The 18,105-nt window shown below is 40.0% G+C and overlaps 1 protein-coding gene across 3 annotated transcripts in view; it reads right to left on the bottom strand.

Annotated features, from left to right (window-relative positions):
- Positions 1 to 18,105, bottom strand: part of PDE4B (phosphodiesterase 4B) — a 449,163-nt gene that overhangs the window by 23,260 nt on the left and 407,798 nt on the right. For all 3 annotated transcript variants that reach the window (XM_045064680.1, XM_045064681.1, XM_045064683.1), the window contains one exon: positions 17,806 to 17,918. In XM_045064680.1, coding sequence (XP_044920615.1) covers positions 17,806 to 17,918 — 113 coding nt within the window. The remainder of the gene's footprint in view (positions 1 to 17,805; positions 17,919 to 18,105) is intronic.

The following is an 18,105-nucleotide window of genomic DNA, read 5'->3' as shown; positions in this document are numbered from 1 at the left end:
GTTCTCTCAAAACTACTGAGAAAAATAACCCAAATTGGAAATGCTTCAGTAGGCAAGAATAAGTCCCCAACGATGGGGGAAACAAAAAAGCATTTCTAATGCCTTCAGAGTTTGATATTCTAAGACTCATGCAGTCTCCCTGTCTACTTATCAGGTTGGGTGTCCAGTCTGGATAGGAAGGTAGAAGAGTTCCTGAGCAAAACTGTGTCACAAGCACTTACAGGGTTGAAAGGGAATGGGCGTTATTTATTTTATCAAATGCAGCAGAGAAATCCACAAACAGGAGCACACTATTTCAAAGATAAATGCGTCTTTACTACCTAACGTACACAGATCCGATTTTTCTGTTAAGAATCTGCCTTCACAAGAAAACCCTGTTAGAGCCTACCTAGAAATAATGTCCCTAGAGGAAATGGCCAAAGCCCCTTTTGAGCACAGACAGCAAAGTTTGTGAATGGACCCTTAGTAACACAAATTCCTCCAATGCTTCCTTAAGCTTACGCCTGCCACTGGATACGCGAACACTGTTAGAAATTGTCGTTCTTTTTTGAAAATGGAAAAAGATATCATTCTCTATAAATGCTTTAATCTTGCTTGCCTCGAATATATTTGCTCTATCAAATCACACGGGAATGTTTTGGGATAGGCTACCTTTAATAGTGGGAAGTTATTTAAAATATATAGTAGCAAATCTGAAAATCAATTATGATATGAACGTTTTGTTTTATGGCCTCAATTTTTCTTTACCTTCAATGCTACATACAGAGATTACTTTCTTCCTAGCCAGTTTGTGTGTATGTGTGTGTGAAACGATGAAACCACTCTATCGTTTTTCTAGATTTCTCATGAGAGGACCGGTTTGAGCTTTGTGCAAAGACCCACAAGCAACCTAGGAGCTCTCTTGGTAAGGAGGTCTTAGCTACACTAACTGCACAGGAGGCGAGGAGCAAAGGATCTCAGAGATTCGTCCCAGTTCTAAAACTTGGGGGTTTTACATTTCTAAGAATAAAACAATTTAGAAGAGTAATCATACGAGGGGCTAGTATCAAGCACATAGAAGAGCTACTTTTAAGACTCATTTTGGATTGTGAGGGGGTGACCTGGATGTCACCAAGGAGAGAACCTTTAGTGACCCACTCTATCTTCAGCCGATCAAAAACTAGACAAACAGGCACCTTCCTCGCATTGGTAACCTCACGCTGAAGTCAGTAGGTAAAAACTGTGTGGAGAAAAAAAAAAAAAAGAAAGGAAAAAAAAAAAAAAAAGAGCCAACGAGAGGAAGACCGCTCCAGCAGTTACCCCTGTGGGTGGCCGTCTACGCAGGAGCCCATCTGTGAGACAGGCGCCTTATTGTGTGGGACCTTCCTGTTTTTGCAGTATGAAACCACTGCCCAAGTCATTAAAGTCACAATGACTTTATTAGGGACTGCATTTTGACTCATATTTTACACTTTGTTAGTCACAACTTAATCAGAATTCCTGGGCATCGGGAAAGCAAAGGGGCTGAAAATTCCTCCTCAGAATGCTAGCGGTGGTAGCGGGAGTCACAACAGCTCAGGGCAACCCACACGTCAGGAGGGCTGGTCTCGGTCTCAGTTCTGGCACAAACTCCCTGTGTGATCTTGGGTTAAGACAAACTGCCTTCTGGGGGTTCGGGTTGTTTTTAGCGATGGGCATGGCTTCTTTTGTTATAAAATGGCTAATTTCAAAGGTTCTTTCTGATTCCGAAGCACTGCTTCTTCATACCCTTTTTTTCCCATGGAAAGAAGACACAAAGAAGTGAAGAACTCTAATTACTAAGTACCTACCCTTTTTTTTTTTTTTTTTTTTTGCAAAATCTGATGTAAACAAAAAAACAGGGGTTTACTGTATTTTCTCTAGAACCCTTTATCAAACTCACGATTTCCACAATTCTTAACATTTCAGATCATCTGGCAGCGAGTGTTCCGTCTCTTGTCTCCTTTTGCTCTTTCCCTATCTATCATCTGTTTGAAACTCGATGTCACTGTTTAGCATATTTGAGAGGGAAATTAAGTTGAATTGAGTGAGTTGGTAACAGGATTTGGGATGGAAGAATATGCCACTAGTTGTCCACTAACATCTCTCCACTAGAAACCATAGTCCCATGATGGGCCATACCAGAAAACAAGCCCTGGTGTGTGAGTATCTGGAGCACACTGCTGGTACACGAGGGAATAAAGTGAGGTCATTTTAACTGTCCATGTGCCACATCAGAACGAAATTCATCTAAGCACACCAGAATTGAGTGATTCTCTTCTTAACTGTCCAGAGATGTAGTAATCCACAACAAATAAAGATTGAAAAAGAAGCACAAACATCTCTGGCATATTCTGCGACAAAACATTGGCATTTATGATGAAGCTAAAATTGAATAAACTCCATTTGCTGCTTAAAGGACAAGATCTGCTCGGGTGACATTTTAAAAGTCCAAAGAGGGACAGACCCATTAGTATTTTCTACACAGAACTGAAAAACAAAAAGCAAAGCAAAGCAAAACAAAACAAAAGACCCTCAAAAGAATTTAAATACAACACTCTACAACTTGACAGTAGGTCTTAAACAGCCCTCAAAATTAGTAGGTGTTTCTTCCTACCTATTTATTTATCCTCTTTGCTGCTGTCCATTTTTCTTAGAATTTCTGAAACTTTTTAAGAGGAGATATGGCACAGAGTATTGGGACACTCAGAAATGGACCTCTCCTCACCCAAACTAATTCCCTTAGAAATGTTCAGAGAAACTTCCCATGACTTAACATTCCCTTAATTCCAAAAGTTGTTGCAATGATATAATTAAATAGACAAAAGACACTTTATTTATACCCAAAGACGTATTGAAATTTTAGGTAAACAGTAATTTTTTCTTAGTATTAAGTGTGTTCTAGATAGTTCATGTCCCAAATATCCCATAAAGAGACTGGATTTAAAAATCATATACTCATATCTTGTTAGGTTTAGAGGTATTGTGTATTTTTAAATAATTGAAAATTTTCAAACTTGTTCTTTTTGACAGAGGTCTTTCCTTCTGGTGAGAAACACACCACCACTGTCTCTGTTACTAGAGCTTCACAGTTTCATTTTATGTAGTTGAGACACTTCTTTTATCTGGCTGTTAATAGAAATAGCATCCCCTCCCCTAAAAAATGAGAGATAATTTGGCAAATCTGGGGTGCTGGCCTGACAAAGATAGCAAAGGCCTTTCTACAGCAGATATCATAAATCATTGCAGCCAGTGACAAAAAGCAAGGAATCAAGGTACACTATTTAGTTACCCTTTTGTTTCTGCATTTAAGCCATCTATCCTTTTTCTGTGCATAATGGCTAATATTTAACCTCAAGCTTCTAAAGCCAGTTCTAAGGCCATGGGTATTAATGTGATTCCAAAGCAGATGACTAAGGTTTCTGTCGAACCATTTCATGGCCAGAAGTCCTACAACTTACTATTTTTTTTTTTTAGAATTTTTAATTTTTTTACTAACATATAATGTATTATTAGCCCCAGGGGTACAGGTCTGTGAATCGCCATCTTACTATATTTTTAAAATTAGAAATCTTACCATGGACTAGACCCATACCCATCCAGTAGCGTCCTCTACTGACCAGCAGAAAACAAGATCTATGCCTCAAGACCTTCACATCTGACTTGAAAGTCATTGATGCAGAACCCCCAATCAGGTTGAGCCCCCAAACAGGTGCTTTCTTTTCATAACCCCATAACTATTAGTCTTGACTCTCTTTACGAACTGATTTCCAATTTTAGTTTATAATGTCTCCTGGTTTGTTTAAAATTCTGCACTAAGTATTACCTTAATAGAATCCTCAATATTTTTGCAGCCACAAATACCTACCATAGCTTGTTTTTGAGAATATTCTACCCTTTTAAATACATCATGTGACATGTATTGTGTTTAATATTAATTATATTGATTTCTATTAACTATGTTATGTTCATATCCCCTTTGAGATAAGAGACAATGTGATGCTTCAAAGCCTGCCAGGGGAATCATTACTTCTGTTTTCACAGTTTCCCAGCACTGGAAATTTGTAAGATCAACTCTAGGGACCATCTAATGAATAAAGGAAACCTATGGGCTACGTAGACTTAGCATTTTATTCCCTGAAAACATGTAAGTGATCTGCTCTGGCATTTTGGTAATCCCTACACTGGACTATGCACTTGCAAATTGAGAAGAATCTGCCACTTGGTGGAGGGTAGAATGTATTTTTAAACTATAAAGGATGAAAACAATGGTCTCATCTAATTTTATTCTATAAAAAATTCTATTGTGCATTTCATTTTCTTTTTTTTAAGATTTTATTTATTTTTTGAGAGAGAAATAGAGCATGAGCATGAGCAGAGGGAGGAAGACAGAGGGAGAAGCAGACTACCCACTGAGCAGAGAACCCGATGCAGGACTCGATCCCAGCACCCTGGGATCATGACCTGAGCCGAAGGCAGACGCTTAACTGACTGAGCCATCCAGGTGCTCTGCATTTCACTTTCTTATTAGCTACCATAATTTAAAATAGATGGATGAATGCTCTGCACAACACTGAACCCCAAGATGTATAGTTTGTTGGTTCATGGAAGGCTAATAAAGGTAGTATCAGAGCTGGAAGTATAGGTCACACATGAAGTAGAGGGGGTTCTGGTTATAGTTGGCCTTCCCAGACAGTTCCAACAGCATAAAGGGGACTCTAACAGCAAACTCAACATCATACTAACATGCCATCGGGTCAGGTGAGCATCCAGCTGAGTCTGCCAATAAAATTCAAGTCTGAGAAACTTGGCAAGTCACTGAGTCTCTCAGAGACTAAGTTTTTCCAACTTTAAGACTTTAAAATGGGTTAGAAATAATATATGTATGACTGGCAAAGTGTAGCACTTGTCCTTTATCTCACAGGATTTATACTTGAAGCTGATGCTTTATTTCTCAGTTTTGTCTCTGAATTTAATTTGATTTAATTTAAGAGGCGGGGAGGGGAAGAGGGAGAGAGAGAGAATCTCAAGCAGGTTCCATGCTCAGTGTGGAGTCGTCGCAGGGCTCGATCTCATGACCCTGAGATTATGACCTTGAGATTATGACCCTGAGATTATGACCTGAGCCGAAATCAAGGGTCAGATGCTCAACCAACTGAGCCACCCAGGAGTCCCAGTTTTGTCTCTGAATGTTGAAAGAATTTGAGCTTATCGTAGGGTCTTCACGTGGGTTTGCTTTTGGGTGGAGCTTTCAGCTGGCTCAATGATATCCAAACTCATCTTGTTGACACTAGCTGGTAGAATTCTAACTACAGAATTCCCACAATATGCTACCGTAGGTGTGACGCAACACTATGTCATTTTGATTACATGACACACGAGTTACTCATAGAAGTTCTGGCTCTCTGGTTGACATTTAGATTATTCACCAGTCTAAGGAGTGTAAACCAGAAAGGCCAGAAACGTAAATGAAGCCCATCCAATGAAACCATAACTCAAAATGGCCTGGGGTTAGAACTGTATCATTAAAAAAAAAAAAAAAGCCTATTCTGAGACGTCTCGCTGTTGCTAACTCTGTCCATTCATGATTCCATGACTTAGCCAAATTCCTCAAATAAAGAGACTTTAGAACTCTTTGTGTATGAACAAAAGCCACGAATGGCCACCAGTTGCCTGAAATAAGGATAAGCAATATTCATCTTGCTTAGACTGCCAAAGTTGAGGTCAGTCCAGTAACACATCCGAATTAATTGAATATGTGCCTGGGAGAGCAGTGAGAGGAGTATCAGCAACATGTCAGGAACAAAAAATACAGCCAGACAATGACAGAATGACTAAATGGCTACACTCCAGACACAACAGATATGTAGAGTGGCTGGGTTTCAGACACAACACGTGTTCATAAACATGTTCCCAGCTGAGTGTGCATCGCCAGGCTCCAAAGGGCTCAGATCCTTGGTCACAGGATGCAGACTTTCCAAGAGAAAGGTTAACCAAATGCTCCAATGCTGAACCAAACAACAGCCCCAATGTGCTTCACATTGCTATTCACAAGAAAAGAGCATTTGATCCTGATGATTTTGTTCTCTATTACCAGACCCTGAATTTGGGAGAAGGTTCAGGAGCAAGCTTTTGCACTTTCTAAGGGTAGTTTGAAGAGTCATTGTACACCAGATGGGAGTTTCTCACTCAACTGAACAATGAGAAAAACAAATTGGGCGTGGCAAGCACCTGCACAGGGCACCGGTGTAGTAGTACAACAGAAACAGGATTCCTGGGTTCTAATGGATTTGCTGTTAACAACGTCGTTGCTTCTGGACAAATTAGATTCCATTTCTGAGACTCATGCAAGGGATATTTATCTGAATGTCTACCATGTGTCTAGAGTTATTTGAAATTCTGGGACTACTCTAGCAAACGAGTTCATGTTCCCAATAACCTCATAGTCTAAACGGAAGAGATGAGTAAAAACCAAGTTTCATGACAGAAAAATCAAGATCATAAATTTGTGACAGCCAATTGTAAAAACCCACAAGGTACTGGGTTAGGATAATTAGTGAAGTTCTCTCCAAAGAGGTAAAATCAGAACTGAGGCCTGAAAAATAAGAAGGGACCTGGACTGAGCTCTAGTTTTCAAAGTCTATGATTACATGTTTTGTTACCAAGTTGTATAAGAATATAACAAATTACCTTGTGGATTTCCCTTTAACTTTTATTTTTAAATCATTTGACTTTGGGGCAAAAAAGAACAAGATTTCATTCTAGGGCATCAGCAGTGAGTAGCTGAAAGGCTTGGACAAATCAGTGATGTCTCTTGCATCCTGTTTCACACGGAAAAGGGGGATACAGTAATGCCTTCCTCCTCGTAAGCATCAGAATGAGATCACACAGGGAGAGCTCTGTGTAAGCAGGAAAGCCCTCTTCAGGTATGTTTCCTTACCTTGCTACCTTGGATCCAGCAACACAAAAATAACAAACAGCAACGCATTTAGAGAAAGTGGCCCTTTATTTAATGCTCTATCCCAGGACCATAGGGAACTTCGAGAGCAAATAAGCTTTAAAGTGAAGAAAGGGGCCTTAAAAATCCCCACATCGCTCTACAACTAATATTCCCTTGGGCAGAATCAGAGTTCTCTGGGAAATACAGTCCTGGATCACAGGGCTAGATTTGAAAAGCAGAGCTCAAGACAGAAAAATCTTTCCTGAATTCTTCCTCACTAATATTTGCTCCTCTTTTCTTACCTTTATGAAAAACGGCTCATATTTTACTTGTTTTAACCCAACATATTCTCTTGCTTCAAAGAAAGACCATTCCTGTCCAGAGATTCATGTTTTTATTTATTTTTTTGCAAAACTCTCTTATTTTAGGATTTACTAAGGGCCCTTAAGGTTGTTTCTTGAAAAGCAAAGTATGGCCTTTCTTAGTTTGAAAATGCTCTATGCCCCATCTACAATGCGGCATTAGACAATGACCTTATCCTGTGAACATAAAGGAGGAGAGTATTAACAAAAGAGTATTTTTAATTAGTGTAATCAACATTAGATAATTTTTTTGAGATTAAATTATACTGATTTAAAAATATTTTAAAAATCATACTGGTAAAACCTGATGAGATTTCAGGGAACCTTCTGTGCAATGGGTAAGAAAGATGCAAATAAATTTCATGCAACTAGATCCTGAGTGTGTTAAAATACAGCAGGGAAAAATTCAGTGACCGCTCACCCTGTCCCCAACATAAATGAGTTACTGGACTTGGTCAAGTAAATGTAGATATATTTAAATCATTCTGACTTGGTTACAGAATGGAACTGGCAATAGCAATCAAACAGATAAGGGGCTGAGGCAGGGAGAACACTGTGCCCTCTCAGCTGGGTAGATGGGTAGCATCCGGCTGGCTACATATGTGTCTGAGCAATGAGCAGGACATCTAGAGCATGTGTTGGGAGACCTTTCATTAGTGATCTGTCAGAGTCCCTAGCTTCTCACAGTCAAATGGGTATGCAAGAGCATACCAAAAATTCATATTACCACTGGATAGTCTAAGCATGTTCCATGAAATTTTTGAAAATACTAAAAAATATTTCCATCTTTAATATCATGCTGTGCCCAGCAGCGAGGTCATTACCTGACCTAGAATCTATCCAAAGCCCTCAGGTCAACACATTTCTTAAATCACCCAATCAAGAAGAATTTCAGAGAAATTTTTTGAATAAGATAAAGCCCAAATCAACCACCACCAACTGACAAAAGCCTTCATCTGTTTTTCGCTTTTCTCTTGACTCTTACACAGAAATAAAGCTATGACTCTTTGAGACTTTTTAGTCCTACCACTGAGCTTACACGGAGTCTCAAAAAAGTCAAGACACCATTGCAGGCCTCAAGAGCTTACAATCTGGAATAGACTTACATAAAACCTCAGAGAACTAAAATACTAGTTATGATACTAACCAGTAAGCTAGGTAAGAGAATGGTTTATGGAAATCTGGTCAAAGTCAGAGTACCTTAGTCAAGGTTTCAAAAAAAGAAAGCCAAGAAACCTGGCACTAGGAGTAGGTTCATAGTATGGGCTCGATGGTGCATTTGAGTCAAAGGGAAGTCTTTAAGGCAATGGAATGCCAAGAGAGAAGTAAAGGTCTATATTTCTTCATTCTCAAGTTATCATAAAACTCTTACTTATATTCTTAAGCCAGGTTTTCTTACTTTCTTTCTTTCTTTTTTTTTTTAAAGCCAGGTTTCAATAGATTTTCTGACATCAAGGAAAGAGAAGAAGTTGGAAGTCCATGGTTTGGCCAGTAGGAGCTACTAAAACTTAGTATCATTTCGATTACGTGAAGATAAAAATGTTAATCCTGGCTGCCTTTGCAAAATGAGATTTTCTTTTCTGATAGTATGCATACATAGTATATTTTGATGATATATACATATATTTTAATTCAGAAATTAAAACAGCAAAATGTGAAAAAAAAAAACCAGCAATGCCAAAGGCATTTAAAGTAACTCATTCCAACTATTTCCTTCCAGATTTTGAGCACACAGTTTTCAGGAATACTAAATTAGTTCTCTTTACTTGAAGTCATTAGGACGTGGATAGCTTTTACTCAAGAAAGGTAATGAGGACAATGAGAAGGTTAAAATCAATGCAACTGATAGTGGGACCATCCCATGTCTTTAAGTATAATCAGCCTTTTGCTGAAAATGAACAGCAAAGTGGATTTGTAATCAGACCAGTATTTCACTACCTTAATCTTCTGCTAATTAACCTTGTGACTCTGCAGAAGTCATATCATAATGAAATTATATTTTATTTAGATTGTGTTTTATATTTTACAACGATCTTCAGAGTACATTAGATATTTAATCCTCAGTTTCTATCATCCTCATCTATAAAATACAAGGACTTCAAATCAATGATATCTAAGGTTCCCTATTGGGTTTGAAGTTCTAGGATTTTGTTTAAGGCAGCCATGGGAGACTATAACTGGAAAAAATATATTTTGATCTTTTTCTGGCTTGGTTTATCACCTTTCACCATCCGTACTGACCAAAGACATTACATAGTCGCCAAATGACCATTTCACTTTGCCCTGTCTGATTAGCTTTAGCTCATAGCCTATATGGTTGAGTTGGAAAGGTATTTTTATTTAATAACAACTTCTCTTTTTACTGTTTTCTTTTCCAAAGTGCGTAACTAAAATTTACCTTTTCAGATAGCAAATGACAAAAACTCTTGTCATATATCTACACCTTCTAAAATTGGTTTAATCATTTTTATGACCGATATCTGTACTCAAATTTCAGTTGCACAATTGCTGAAGGTTATAACCTCGTACACTATGCTGCTAACAGTAAAAGAAACTTGGCCATTTAAAGTTTTTAAGAACAATTTTAAGACTGCCATACTTTGAACAGCTAAAAAATATAAGTGAAACTGAGCTGCGAAGATGAAACTTATTTTCAATAAATTCGCTGAACTTCAATTTCTGAAGGCTTTAGGTTTCAAAGGTGGTACATTTCTAAACTGCAACTAATTATCAGAAAGAAACACAGGACTGATGAGCAGAAATCCATGATTTATAGCCTTTAAAACGCAGCTCCATAAAAAGAAAAAGACCATCAGGAACTTCTTAAAGAGAAGAAGATTATCAGGCACTTCCCAAAACAGAAACAAAAGAAACAGAAGTTTTACTGTCTTCTTCATTTCTAAATAACTTAACAGCCCTTTCTTTGTGGAAACACTTGGCTACTTTAAAGTAAATCAAACAAAGGAAGTTACAGTAAAATATCCAGGAGACTAAACAGTTTGGCACCAGTGGAGGGAAACATCACGTACAATTGGGCAAGACAGAGAGGGCTGGCAGGTCCCTGAAAAATGCTAAAGTGGAGGATGTGCTGGGACGCACATCCACTGTTGGCACAGAGCCTTCCAGAGTGTGAAATCTATTGACTGTGGCACAAGTCTGCCCTCGCAGCTTCGGTTTGGTGAGTCCTGGCTTCCAGAAAGCTGATGTCTCTCCACTTGCTGAGCATACTTTTACGCAGAAGGCAAACTGTGGGAAGATCAGCCCAAGACTAGGGTTCATCCTTGGCTCTTCTTTCATAGAGAACAATGGTACCAATTTGGGAAGACTTTTAGATGAGGACGCATTCGAAAAAAAAAATTAAAGACAAGAAAGAAGTAGGAAAAAAATGTGAAACAGACGTTTATTCCATTAAATCACTGTAATTCCATTTTTTACAACTAGCATTCTGGATTTATATTTGATACTCCAAACATAGTTGTCTGATTCCCCCCCCCCCCATAGGGACAGAAAGGCTCCCCTTAAAATGACTTATTTATCAGATTTTGATAATGTAATCTTGTCTTACCAGCTAGCCAGGGGTGCAGCAATCAAAGGTAAAGTGCCCTGACTTCACTTCTATTTCATTTGTAGAGATTTAATCAGTTTTTTTGCTAGTTTTCAAGTGAAACTAGCAAAAAGATGTGTGTGGGGGGTGGCTGGTAAATGGATTAGACCTCAATGAAGGAAACAGTTCTGTAAATATCAATGAAGTATTTAAATTAACCAAAGGAGATTGAAAATCAAAGTTACTAAAAAGCACTAAACTTTCAAAATCTTTGATTTGTTAAATTTTCAAAGAGCAGAACTTAGAACACTGGATTACACAAGAGCCCTGTACTGGGCTCCGTGCTTGGCTGGAAGCCTGCTTCTCCCTCTCCTGCTCCCCCTGCTTGTGTTCCCTCTCTCTTTCTGTGTCTCTCTCTGTCAAATAAATAAATAAAATCTTTACACTCGCAATAATACAACTTATTTTGTCATAGAAAGTAACTGAGATAATGCCAGATAAAAAAACAGCTTACTCTTCTCTTTCTTCTTTGTTGGAAGACAAAATGTAATGCAGACAGTCTATATCTTACCTCTAGGAAACCTCCCTGTATTAATTATTGCTACTGAAGCACTGCTCCTCTGTTTCATGGTCTTGGGACATGTGTTAGAAAGGATGTAATATATGATGAAATTGCCCCAACTTTTTGGATGATAATTTTCAAAAAAAAAGAATAGCCTCTCCCCATTTTTTTTAAATGTTGGGGAGGGGGTATAAAAAGGGGATTTGGGGGTTGGTTGTCTTTTAAACAAAACTTCATTGTTTTCTCTTAGACCATGTTAGAGAAATGGGGAGAACAAATAGATACTGAATTGAGCAAACCTGTCCACAAGAGGCAGCAGATTCGTTTAACACTGTTATTTACCTTTTTGATGAGTGCTTTATAGCCATCTTCTGTAACTATGGTTATTCTCCTCCTTATTATCTGTTAACAGACACTGCTTCCCAGCCAGGGAGACTGAATTTAAGGTTATTAATGGCTGGTGTGGAGGCCCTGAATATGGTCATTGCAGACCAGGATTCTGAACCAGACCTAAACAAGCAATGATGGCCAGAGTTCCAAGAATAAGACCTCCCAGAAATGACAAAATTTCCTTGTAAGCGTTACTAAATACCTTTCTGTTTCGGTATTTATCTGTCCCACCGGGATCAGTGACGGTGAGTCAGGTGGCCCTGGGTGTGAATCCTGCTCTCTTCTTCACCTTAGGCAATGTAATTCAACTCTTTAAACCTCACTTTACTATAAAATGGAGACAAGAATAAATAGTATATATTTCCAAGGGTTGCTGAGAGTATTACTGACAATGTAGGTAAAGGGACTCAGCACCACGTCTGCACAGATAACAGAAAGCTGTAAAATTAGTTTGGCTGTCGACACTGACTGTCCCAACCATAAATGCAAGAGCTGCAAGACCCCATGGAAACAGTCTTCTCCAACTATTTCGTTTTGTAGATAAAGAAAGGCAAAGATTCCTAATGAATTAACTGTTTACGGGAATATTCCTAAATGGAGGCAAAGCTAGACTTCAAACTCATGGCTTCAACCTAGGCTCCTTTCCCTTTGATGCCTCCAGTTCTATAGAAGTCTGAGAGAAAAGAGAGAAAACTTGGATCGAAAATGTTCAAGTGTCCCAGCTGGCTCTCAGAACTGATTTTCCTTCTATTCTTCCCTCGATCAAGGTCATTTCTAACATGTGCAGGGCCACATAAATAGATCTGAATAAAGACAGAAATCAAGCTACCTCCAATGCTCTTCCTACCTCAACAGACATCCCTTCCTAGCAGCTGGGAAGGTCAACGTGAAGTACACATTCTTGAATTTCTTGGTTATGGCCGTGCAGGGGGACCTAGCTCCAGGACCGTGCCCTGTCCCATTTCTTCCCCCAAAGAACACTCCTTCCCACACCCTTCAGGCACCACCTGCCCATACAAGCTCCTCCCACACACTTCTTTCAAGCTCAACTGCTGCTTCTTGGCTACTCTTTGGGCCCAAGTGAGTTCCTGCAGCATCTCTAGGAAAGAGACCTGCACAGGTCCTGGAACAGGGTTCAGAACCATTGGGCAGAGAATGCAGGGGCCCAGTGGATGCAACATGGTCCTGGGCAGACACCACAGCTGCCCCTGGGCCCTGCCGGCTTCTCACCTCCTGCAGCAAAGCGCAGCCAGTGGACAAGCCCAGGCTCTCCTAGAGCAAAGGATCCAGGAAAAGGACCCCTCGTGCCCTAAGGGTGGGAATGCTCTGTTTGTATCTTTTAACTTTGGGCAAAAGTAGAAGTAATCCCCTCCAGTGATTGGTCACCTGCCTATTATCTTCCTGACATAGCTCTGAGAGGAACCTGTTGACCAAGAAGATCTATTCCCTTCTTGGTTCTGCTGGATCTGACATTTCCCATAAGTATTGGTTATTCAGTTAGAAAGAAAATGACTCGCCCAAGTGTGGGGCAAACAGACTATCAGAGTCACATTCCAGTATCCTGCGGCTTGAGTCCCGAGGGGCTCCAGGCTGATAGAACTATATGAGTTTATTCCTTTCCACCCAAGAGCACAGGCAATTATCTGCCTTTACTTTCAATACTCTCGTGCAGACACACCTGAAGAACCGGAAAAATAAACCTGCGTGGCCAGAAGGACTCACTTCCCCTTTGATGGTATCTGCCGCTGACTTCAGGATACCTTCAAAGGAAAAGGACCTTCTATCTCCCTGTCTTATCTTACAGATTTCCTTAGCAAACCTGGACTGAAGGGCTAGGTCCTGAGGCTTCATTCTGAAGACTCTACTGATAATATGCAGGACTGCTCTTCTCAACAATGAAACTTGCATTTTCACCGAGAGAGGGACCAAAACCTTTGTCCTACACATAAAAACAGCCCCAGGACAAAGCTGGTCAAGAAAGAACAGGAGAACCGGAGAGTGTTTTTGGGGAAGTCAGGCTAGTGACAAGCTGCTTGAACAGAGCTCCTCGCTGAATACCACAGCATGTTCATCTTTTGAAAAACCTTCAACATGCTGGGTATAAATGACCCCTTTGATACTTTCCCCTGAAAAGTTGAGGCGACAGACTCTGCTCCTGAGTAAAACTCCCTGTCCTTGCCAGTCCCAACTACGCCTCACTGGGATTGTTTTGTGCTGGGCCTTCCTCAGCCACTGTTGTTGCAACTCTGTACTTTTCTGACGGAGTCTGTCAGGAAGGAGACAGGAAATTCTAGTCACCCGCACAGCAGCTGCGCCATTCCTCCTATCCTCCTCCAATGACGTCGGTTGGCTTTGGTGACACGAGGTCAGGAACTGAGCCACAGCGAAGGTCAGGAAGATAGGTCAGTGTTTATGCCCTTGTTGGGCTGGGGATCCTGCTGGGGCTATTTGCTTTCTTCCTTGCTATACTGTTTCTCTTTCCGTTCCTCTTTTTATAATGCAGAGCCAAAGCATCCTGTTTTGAAAACATCTGACTGTTTTGTCACCGAGGAACTCATGCTCTGATGCGTTTAGGCTGAAGTGTAAGACAATTCTTCTAATTCAGGAGGCGATAAAAGTTGAAACAAAAATTAATGAACAAGTCTAAGAAGCCAAATTGTCGTTACAGAAAACAGTTAAAACAGTTCTAACACGTCTAACTGAACTTGGGCTGCTGGCAGAAGGTTCACTTGACATCCTTTTCATCTTGCAAAACAATGTCATTGCCTCATAAAACTGCTGAATTTATTTCATCTTTGGGGAAAAACAACCTATAATATTAACCCGGCTGGCTGCATCTTTCTCTATAATCCTGTAATTCCATCTGGCCTGTGGCCAGCATTAAGAGAAATGAAGGAAATTGGGGTCTAGAGGGAGACTATGTTTCTAGAGGTCACAGAAACAGTTCCTTACCTCTCAGACTCTGAAATGCACTTGGGAAAACCAGTTATCAACTTTGAGTCACAATTTTCTTCAAAATATAAAAGGGTTGAGAAAAACAATAAACACACAACCCTACCCAGACGGGGTAAATATGAAAGACTGCTTGTTTTTCCTGCACTGGGCATGGTCAACTCTCTACCATTTGCACATTCCCAAACATCCCCCATGCAAAGAACTGGCTTTCCCATCACCTCTGCTGAGTAGGTAAAAACTCAGTAACTCACTTAGCTGATCAAAACTAAGGGCATATAATTTTTGCAAAGATGTAGTGGCTGCTATTAAGAAGTCTTCATTTATTGAATCTTTACTACCCAGCAGGTGCCTTGCGAGTGTTTCAGATGCATTATCTCATATAATCTTCACGGTGACTCAGTAAGGTAGGTACCACTTTTATCCCTGTCTTACAGATGAAAAAAATTAAGACTCAGAACAGTTAGGTAAGTTAGCCAAGGTCAAGTAGCTAATAAATAATAGACATAGGATTTGAACCATGATCTTTTGACTCCAAAGGCCATGCTTCTCACATACTTCCTGTACAGAATATCTTCACACTCCCTTCCACATCTATAACTCAGAGATTTGCCATGGCTCCTTCGTTCAGTGAGGGGAAGCAAAAGATGATCAGATACAATTACATAGTGATGATGATGATGATGATGATATTTTTAAACAGTGACTTGGATGGAATGTTCAAATAATTTCAACCACATTCAAAATTAAATGTGGGACTTTATTTTTACCACAAGTAATTAAGTCCCCCCCCCACCTTGCCCCAAACTGATATAGATCAATTTCTTTTTGGTGGCCACAAAAATATTCTTATTATATTATGTTATACGTGCCATAGATTAAACTTTACCTGAAACAATTATATGGATAATCAGGATTTGTTGGGGTGGGGGGGAGATGGTTGCTAAGTAACAAGAGAAAGAGATCTTTTTCAAATAAAAATGACTTCAGCTGTCAGTTGAACCTATTCCTCCTCTGTATAATTGCTTTGCCCTGCAACCTTTCCACTGTAGCTGCAGAAAGTAGGTGTGCACGCCTTCTCCTTAAGCTAACTGTGTCTGCATGAAGGGTTAGCTCTCTCTTTAGGGTTAGCTCTATTCAACTTTCATTGCTTCCTGCATAGGACACCATAAAGGAGGAGCGGAAGCCTTGAGTGATTGGAATTCTCACCAGGACTTACACAGTCCTTGGTCTCGGAGCCTTATTGACCACTACACTGAATATGGGAAGTTTTAAAAACAAATTTGCAAAACAGATGATGTTTAATTTCAGCACTCCAGACAGAAACCGGATCAGAATCTACAAGGCATTAACACTCAAAATGAAAAATAATGACAATCTGCAGCTTCTCAATGAGAATTCTTTTTCTCTCCTGGAGTTAGTTGGCTACTTTCTCTTAGCAACTCAAGAAGAAAGTTCAGCATGTCTTTTATAGCAAAACCTGCTGAAAAACTACCCTTAAATATTGAATCTACATCTCAAATGTGTATCAATGCTCACAACATGCAGTAGAGAATCTGTTCATGTTCCAAAGTAGGCTAAAGCATGTGTAAAAATCTTTTCACTTGGAATCTAGCGTGGTTTGGAGAAGTTACGCAGTTAAGCCCTCCTCATGGGGAAGCAGTTGGTTGAGATTTACAACAGTCTGGAAAATCCCAGAATTTTGTTTTCCACTTGAGAACTTCAGAAAAAAGTCAGCAAATAGTTAAATTTCAAAACTTTTCTTATTTTTTCCAACTTGAACCTAAACTAAAATTTGAGAGACTTATTTCATTTTCTGTCCTTTTGTTAACGAAGAAACAAGAGTAAAAGGAGTCCGTTCCTCCACCCATAGCCCCCTTCAAGATCTCCTAAGGACGCAAAGCTCCCTCTGCTCAGATCCTGTGAGCAAGAACCAATAAGCCTTGATAGGAAGGTGATACTTTTAATCCCAGGAAAAAGAGAAGAGGGACACACATTCCCTAGTAAACCTCGGGGCTGGAAAGGGCATGTTGGCAGGTGTGGAGCAAAAGCTCTTCCCGGCCCCAGAACCATAGGACAGTAAGACAATACCTCAGGCTATGATGATTGGGGATTCTTAAAATGTGTACTTATAAGGGTAGAGAGTTAAGGTTTTCCATTAAAAACAAAGCAGTCAGTATATACATAAATGCACACACATCATATATATTTATAAAATTAACATTCTCGGTGGGGGGGGGCACAAACAAAAGTAGCAACTCTCACTGCATAAATTAGCACTCTAAACCCAGGCGTTAATTAAACAAATGATATAATGATAGATAATTAGAACTCTTCTACACTAAGTTTTGTCTGGGGATTGTAAACAAAACTATTTCTTTGCAGTACGGGTGGAACTTAATTTCAAATAATTCTACTTTGAAAAGCAGCAAACTTTTAGGAAATAACTTTCTTTTTTGGAGATAAAGTATATTGTTTCCTTTCTTCTTCTTCTTCTTTTTTTTTTTTTTTTATCTTAGGTTATGCCAGCATCACAAAAGAAATGTCAGAAAATCCCAGAATGTCCTTCTGAGAATAATTTTGGAATTTATAAAACTTCAGGGCGAACCATTTCTCCACTGATATACGGAGGTCACATTATTTTCTTGTCCAAAAAACATGTCTAACACCTGATTGCAATGTCAAGTGTTATCCAGTTTACCATACAAATTCACTCCGATGTTATCTTCCTGACCATTGTTTTTTTAAAAAAGGGGGATTTCATTTGTTCACGAGTAAGCTTTATAAGCACCCTCTCCCCTTAAACATACACCCAACTACATCAATAACAAAGAAGTATGGTTTCTGGGAATTCAAGCACACGGAGGACTTTTTAACTTTTGCCGTAGCATGCAGACACTCGCCAAGCGTGGCACTTGGGGACAGAATCTTCCGAGGCAGCTCAGCAAACTCATTCTGACCGCCGGTGTCCTCGGATGCACCGCGGCCGCAGGCAGAGGCCAGGGGAGCCCAGGGGAGCGAGTGGGGGAGCTTTCAGGAACACGCTGTCATCTCTTACCTTGTTCGAAGCCATCTCACTGACAGAGCGGTAGGTCTGGATGGTCTCCAGCTGGTCTAAGCACCAGTCCAATTCCTCCAGCGTCTCCATCGCTAGTTTTTGATAAGATTCTTCTGCAAACAAACACACAGGCATGTAGTCAGGCTGCAGCGGCTGCAGGCTGTCCATAGCCGAGTCCCCGCCGCCGCCGCCGATCCCGGAGCTACTGAAGGTGGCCCCGTGCTCCTTCATTATTTGCGCGCCGACTCCTTCCTTCCAGCTCTCTCCACCGGGAGAACAAATCACCGCGGTGCTCTGCCC

Source organism: Mustela putorius, unplaced genomic scaffold, assembly GCF_011764305.1.
Source record: "Mustela putorius furo isolate JIRA1106 unplaced genomic scaffold, ASM1176430v1.1 tig00003853_pilon_pilon_pilon, whole genome shotgun sequence".
NCBI classification, from domain to species: domain Eukaryota; kingdom Metazoa; phylum Chordata; class Mammalia; order Carnivora; family Mustelidae; genus Mustela; species Mustela putorius.
This window is presented reverse-complemented; position numbering and strand designations above follow the sequence as displayed.